At 50.6% G+C, this 6,131-nt stretch overlaps 2 protein-coding genes across 7 annotated transcripts in view; one reads left to right on the forward strand and one right to left on the reverse strand.

Annotated features, from left to right (window-relative positions):
* Positions 1-3,481, reverse strand: part of Arhgap21 (Rho GTPase activating protein 21) — a 125,629-nt gene extending 122,148 nt beyond the window's left edge. For 3 of the 6 annotated variants that reach the window (XM_021152205.2, XM_029474443.1, XM_029474437.1), the window contains exons 1-2: positions 3,251-3,481; positions 2,084-2,472 (exon numbers count right to left, since the gene is read on the reverse strand). In XM_021152205.2, coding sequence (XP_021007864.1) covers positions 2,084-2,164 — 81 coding nt within the window. In that variant the 5' untranslated portion in view covers positions 2,165-2,472; positions 3,251-3,481. The other 3 variants (XM_029474438.1, XM_029474439.1, XM_029474440.1) reach the window with 3 other exon arrangements.
* LOC115030379 (translation initiation factor IF-2-like) lies at positions 2,265-5,131 on the forward strand. Its single transcript, XM_029474343.1, has 4 exons — positions 2,265-2,381; positions 2,865-3,233; positions 3,420-4,150; positions 4,249-5,131. Exons 1-3 carry the CDS (start codon positions 2,265-2,267, stop codon positions 4,119-4,121), a joined length of 1,188 nt encoding a protein of 395 aa, XP_029330203.1. The 3' UTR covers positions 4,122-4,150; positions 4,249-5,131.
* Positions 5,132-6,131: the final 1,000 nt, after the last annotated feature.

A 6,131-nucleotide genomic window follows, 5' to 3' on the forward strand; every position in this document is an offset into this window, starting at 1 on the left:
AAAAAAAAAAAAAAAAAAAATATATATATATATATATATATATATATATATATATCAATTTATTATTCAGATACATTAAGGAATATCCCTACTGTTTCTTCTTTGTGTTCATTTTCTTAACTGTCGAATGACAGTATTACAGAATACAGTACTTCCAATAAAACTAAAAACAAAGTGTTCAATAACAAATATTTATCAAACCAAATTATGGCAACTCCCTTTCTAGTTCAAAAATAGTCCCAATCTGTTCCCAGATCAGAGAAAAACCCACATCACAGCTAACCAAAGGCACTAATATCACCGCCCCCCCCCCACTTGCCACCTGCCAGTTTGCAAATGTTTTCTGAAGCACAAAGAATCTAAGACTAGTCTTTATAAAGTCAAAACATATTAATTTAATACCAAATTCAATTAATCTTTAAATGAGCAAAGTACAGACAATGTTGTTTTTTCACTCTTAACTAGAAACAATAGCCACACAAGCAACGTGCCCAAATGAAAACATATTTCATAGCCTTTAAATACTGCCACTATCAATGAACCAGTAGGAAACTAGCTGTAAGTACACACTGCTTTCTAGACAAGTACAAGATGAGTCTACATTCTTGGTTTGAGAGCAACCCTTAAACAATAACAACATACACACATATATTATCAAATAAACGTTAGTTCTTGCAAATACAATGCAAGCAGCATGCTAATTAAAGTATTCACAAGACAATGACAAATAAGGCTTTAGGACCACAGCATATATTATTATGTAACAGCAATACCCATTAAGCAATCACCAGGCTGTAGGTAGGTCTTCCAAAAGGCGTCATTATGGTTTACTGTGATCAGAGGATTGTGGTGTCAAGACTTAATCATGCTTTACCTGCAAGCAGGTGTATACTGATATCAAAAAGTAGAAAACTAATTATTGCTGTAAACCTGAGGCTCTGTCCAATAAACTGTAGCAACACACAAAAAGCCCCCACCACACAAACTTTCTGTCCCCAAATGAAGTAAACTGTGAAGCACATTTTCTGCATGCTTTCTTAGCCAAAATTTAACAAAATGTCCAAATCCACATGTTTAGCACTAAATCCACATGTTCCAAAGGCCATGAAGAGAAAAATTTACAACAGAGGCAAAGAAATAGTGAGCTCAGGAGGGCGGGCTCACTGGAGATGTGGCTACTGCCATCACTGTCGTCTCAATAAAGAACAACAACGTTCAGCACCTTTAACAAGCAAATTACAGGAACTATACAAAACAAAGTAAATACGATAGAACCATCATAACATAAACTCCACATACACCAGCTCAAAATCAAGGAATAAAGGAATAAAAGACACCAGAGCCAGTGATGCCAAAAGTGAATAGATTTTCTACAAATTCTTTTCGGGTGGCTCAAAAAAAAAATTTTTTTATAAGCCCTAAGTAAATTCTCAGCCAGCCATTCTCTGCACTTCAGTGAAAGCCACCTGCCACCCACAAGAGCCCACAGAACTGTGTAGCAGTATACGAGCCAACTGAGCTTAATAAAAGAACAGCAAAGCCAGAAGATTTCCAGGAGGTTGGAATTTCAACACCACAGGTGTTTTCCAAGACTGAGTCTAAACCGTCCAGGGAAGCCTTCGATTCCCACCCAAAGCTGCTATAGGCACCACTAGGAACCAGGATCCTTTCCCATCTGAGTCAAAAACATTGGATTCTGGGTGCACCAAAGAGTACCACCTGCCCTCTCCACAGAGGATGTAACACACACAAGAGTTACATAAAAGCCAGCCCCAAGCTGACCAGTGTCCAAAACACTGGAGGAAAAATGGATGCTGAATATTACTGTTCTCAGGCTTCTCGGCCAGACATGGAAGACTGCCCCCTGCTCAGAAGGGTAACCAGGATTCTGGCATGTAAGACAGACTTGCCCCTGCTAATTAATCGCTAAAGTCCCTAGAAACAGTCGTAGGCCAGGTTTCACCTCCCTCCTGGTCAACTGGGGCGCTGCCACCAAACAGCTGACCGACCGACTCAGTGGCAGACGACCCCGTACTCTTAGGACGCTCACAGACATAAGCCACCGCCCAGCTAGCTGGCTTACCTCACAGGCAGAGGCCGCCCCACAGGCCTTGAGTTTGTCACCATCTTCCTCGGGCAGACCAGTCCAATGTGTGGCCATCATTTCATTTCAAATTGTAAAGGGACAAATCCTTTGGAGTCCACATTGGAGAAGTGCCACCACACACCAAACGGGAAGCAATTCCACAGCAGATTCGGAGGCGATGAAGGACTGGTCAAAAACGATTTGCAGGAAGCCCCTTCAAACACCTTCTTCAACAGACTTAGCCCTCTTCATCTCCCCAGCCTTAAAGTTCAAGGGCGACAGGTTTCCTTGGCAGGTAGGGTGGAAGCCAAGTGCAGAGAGAAGAGGTCCACTTCCAGGCGGTGTTACTCGGAGGCCAGAGAAAAATCAGCTTTCGGAGATCCTTCCTGGAACAGGGAGAAGTTAATGAAGGACATGAACTTTCCCCAGGCGCCGATCTTTAGCCTTGCCACAAGCCCGGACCAAGCTCCCCCTCTCCCACAATACGAAGAATTAAAGTCTACTAAAGTGAACCCTGCAAAGAAAACAATCCTCTCATGCAACAATTTAAAAAAGAAGAAGAATTAGAAGGAAAACGCCTGAAGGTCGGTTAGAGAAAGAGAACGAGACCTCAGAACTGCCCCGGTGGCTATGTCAAACACGCCTGGCTGCTATGAAGCCTTCAAAAAGGGGGGGAAAAAATCCCGATTCAAGTGCTGCATTTCCTGGGCAACGCCGAGGCAGTGGGCTCATTCTGCAGCACCTACTCTTAAGCGAAGTTTTCTCCGCACCGGGTTAGACTCGCAGACGCCCTACAACTCCCCAACAAACAAACAAAAAGCCAGCCCCGACCAGGGCGGGCGTGGGCTCGGCGGCGTCTGTGGCGGCGGCCGCCCGGGCCGCGGGTGACTCCGGCAGGCCGTGGCAGCCTGCCCTGCGCCCCGGCCCGCGCCCCCAAGGAGACGGCTGTTTTCCTTGGCCCGCGGCGGGGATGGGTGGGGAGGCGTGCGGCCGCGGGTGGGACGCGGCGCCGCTCCCGCTCCGGCTCCCTGGCATGCTTCGGAAGAGCCACGGCCCCGGCAACTCTCAGCTCCCGGCTACGGCCCCCCACCCCCGAGCCCGGCTCGCCCTCCCCGCCGGCCACCTGAAGCAGAGGGGAAAGCGACGAGCAAACCACCCACCTACCACTATTTCCTCCGCCCCTTCCTGAGGCGGGTCGCCGGCGCGGGCTCCCGGGAAGCGCGGCCGGGGCGCGTGCGGGAAGCAAGGGCTCCGCTCGGCAGCTCGGCCCGCGGCGGGGCGCGCTAGGCCGCGGCTCGGTTAATATTCATGAGGCGCCGCCCCTCCTCCGCAGCCCGCCGGACCCGGGCGCCCGCCGCTCGCCTTTGTGCCCCGGCCTCCCTCGCTGCACACACGCGGGCGCGGCCTCCGCGGGCCCGCGCTTCAGCCCCAGGCGGTGAGAGGAGCGGCCACGCAACGGAGAACGCGGGTTAAGGGTCGGCTCCCAGGCAGCGCCGCGACCTGCCCCGGCCAGCCTCGGGCTCTGGGCGCCGCGGGAGGGCGTGGGGCGGGGCGGCGGCCGCCGCACTCAAGCCTGGCCGGGCCGGCCGGGGCCCCACGCTCCCGCGCCCGCGATCGCCGAGCGCGAGACTGGCCGGGCCGGCGGGCGCGCGAGCTGCTTCCCGGGGGCGGACTGCTCGCGCCTTCCTTCTGGATCCACCTCCTTCTACCCCACCTCCTTCCCCTCCCCTCCCGGGGGACGCTCCGGGGCGAGGAGTTTTCGGTCTGCAGTCACCCGGCCCCGGGAGCCAAGCTACAGGAGGAAGACGGGCCGGGACAGGGGTGGTGCTCGCCAGGCCCCCTGCAACCTGGGTACCCGCTAGCTCTCTTGTCCCCGCACCCCGACGCTGGGCACACAACTCCGGCTGCTTCCCGAGCGCCGCTCCGGGAACGGGCACATCCCAGCAGCTGTCTGCCGGACAGGTCTTGGGAGACCGCGGTCCCTTTTCTGCAGCGGGTGGGGCGAGAAGCTACGGGATGTGGACCTTCCAGATAAGGGAGTGTCCCTGCCCGCCACACTGCAAGGTAGCTTCCTGCGGTAAGCAGGGACTGGGTGGTGGCGGTTACGAGTCATTCAGAATTTTTTTATCTTGTTTCTTTTTTTTTTTTTCTTAAACCTGCAGGGCGGCTGAGCGATTAGGCGCGGCTAGCGGAACCGAGCGGCGGTGGCTGGGCTTTCCCCACGCTCCCGTCACTGTAGTTAAGCCGCCAGCCCCGCGGCAGCCGCTCCACAGCCCACTCCCGGGCCTGGGCTCTGACCCGAACGGCCGGCTCCGCCCTGTTGCACCTCATAACATCTCCCGCTGCAAACCGTCCAATCCGGTGACGCTACGACAGTATGCGAACCAATCAAGGGCTACCGCTCAAGCCTTCTACCCCGCCCCCTCAGCCTCCCCTTCCCACTCCATTTCGGGAGGTGGCTCACCAGCTCTGATCCCTAGAGGAGCCTCTAGCTCTGGGGATGGTGCTTGGCACCTCTTCACCACCCCCACCACCCCACCCCCGTCCTCTCGCTGTCTTATGCACATCCCCCCTCCAGGTCTCTGCCCTGCTGATGCTGTTGAGGGTCCTTTCGATCCTCATTGACAGCTTTTGTGTCTGATCAACTGACACCACCATCCTGAGAGAACAGAACAAAAACCAAGATGCTGTGGAACGTGTTACCTTTTTCATCTTTGCTACAATTGCTTTCTAAAGGCTCCTCCCCCTTTCACACCCATCGCCTAGGGTCCTGTTTCTTGTGGAGGTTTTCAAAAGAGCACTCAGGAGCTGATAAAGAAGAACCTGAACCTTACTTTATAGTTCCTTACAGTGAAAGAGGGCAGACAGAATTTACAATCAAATCCAGACAGAATTTACCACCAGAACCTGACATTTAGAGGAGAGAAATTTACTAGATCATTTTTTTTTTTGCAGTAGCCATGAAATATGTAAGGTGTGACTGCCCCTAACCAAATTAACCAATAGCCAGGGTGATAAATAATAAATAAATGAAAACAGAGCCTACTACTGTATATTTGTGATTTACTGAGTAGCAGCATGCAGGTCGATGGCAGATCTAGTTATACCCTGCCGTTGGGTAAAGCAACAAAAACTGAATAGAAATATAACATTCAAGCGGTTTATCCCTGGTGGGCTTAGGGAATAAGTGGAGACAGGCAAAAGTTCACATCTACCACTGACAGATGCAAATGTGTGTGCATGGCATAACTGAGGGACTAACAACTGAGCATATCTACAAGGTTTTGATCTTACAAATGTTGGTTTGGGGAGAAGGTTTCCTTTTGGTACTGGAGAATACAAAGTTGTCCGTAAAAGGAAATAAAAGTCATTATGGAATTATGGGTAAGTAACAAAATCTACAGATGCAGCATTTCAGTCAAAGGAAGTACCATGTGAGAACCAAAATTCTCTCTAGGGCCTGGAGAGATGAGATGTGGCTCAGCAGCTAAAACAGTCCCTGGGATGCACACCAGCCGCTCACAACCACCTGGAACTCAAGTTCCAGGAATGCCCAACACCTCTGGTTTCTGAGGGCACTTGTATTCACTGCACATAAACACACACACACACAGTCTTTTTAAAAATACTATCATCCATCTGCCTCATTTTCCATGTAATGGGGCAAACGTTGACTTGTTTGTAAGTACTAGAACTAATCAGGACCAATGGCAGCCAGCATCTCTTTAGCTCCGTCTCCGGGGGGGGGGGGGGGGGGGGCTACTACTCAGAGTTTTATGTACATCTTAATGAGATTGTATTGTGGAGGCAGGAGTCGAGCCCAGAATCCATTCTTTGATATACAGCTACGTCGTCAAACATCCTTTTCAATTATAATAACCATATTAGCTAGCATTTAACTATGTGCCTATAGATTTGTGATCTATAAGAAAGAATTTAATCCTATTCCTAGGACAGGTATGATCATAGTGTCCCAAAATCATGGGAATGCTTCTCATAATTTTATGAGTTACATCATGAGTGTCTTATGGGTATCAGACTCTGT

This window comes from Mus caroli, chromosome 2, assembly GCF_900094665.2.
Source record: "Mus caroli chromosome 2, CAROLI_EIJ_v1.1, whole genome shotgun sequence".
Lineage (NCBI taxonomy): Eukaryota > Metazoa > Chordata > Mammalia > Rodentia > Muridae > Mus > Mus caroli.

Excerpts from the sequence above, each read along its gene's own strand:
- LOC115030379 (XM_029474343.1), top strand. The coding sequence starts at position 2,265 with ATGAAGGACTGGTCAAAAACGATTTGCAGGAAGCCCCTTCAAACACCT. Across the intron at positions 2,382-2,864 it reads GCGACAGGTTTCCTTGGCAG|ACTCGCAGACGCCCTACAAC; the intron begins GTAGGGTGGAAG and ends GCACCGGGTTAG. Across the intron at positions 3,234-3,419 it reads AGCAGAGGGGAAAGCGACGA|CCCGCCGGACCCGGGCGCCC; the intron begins GCAAACCACCCA and ends CCTCCTCCGCAG.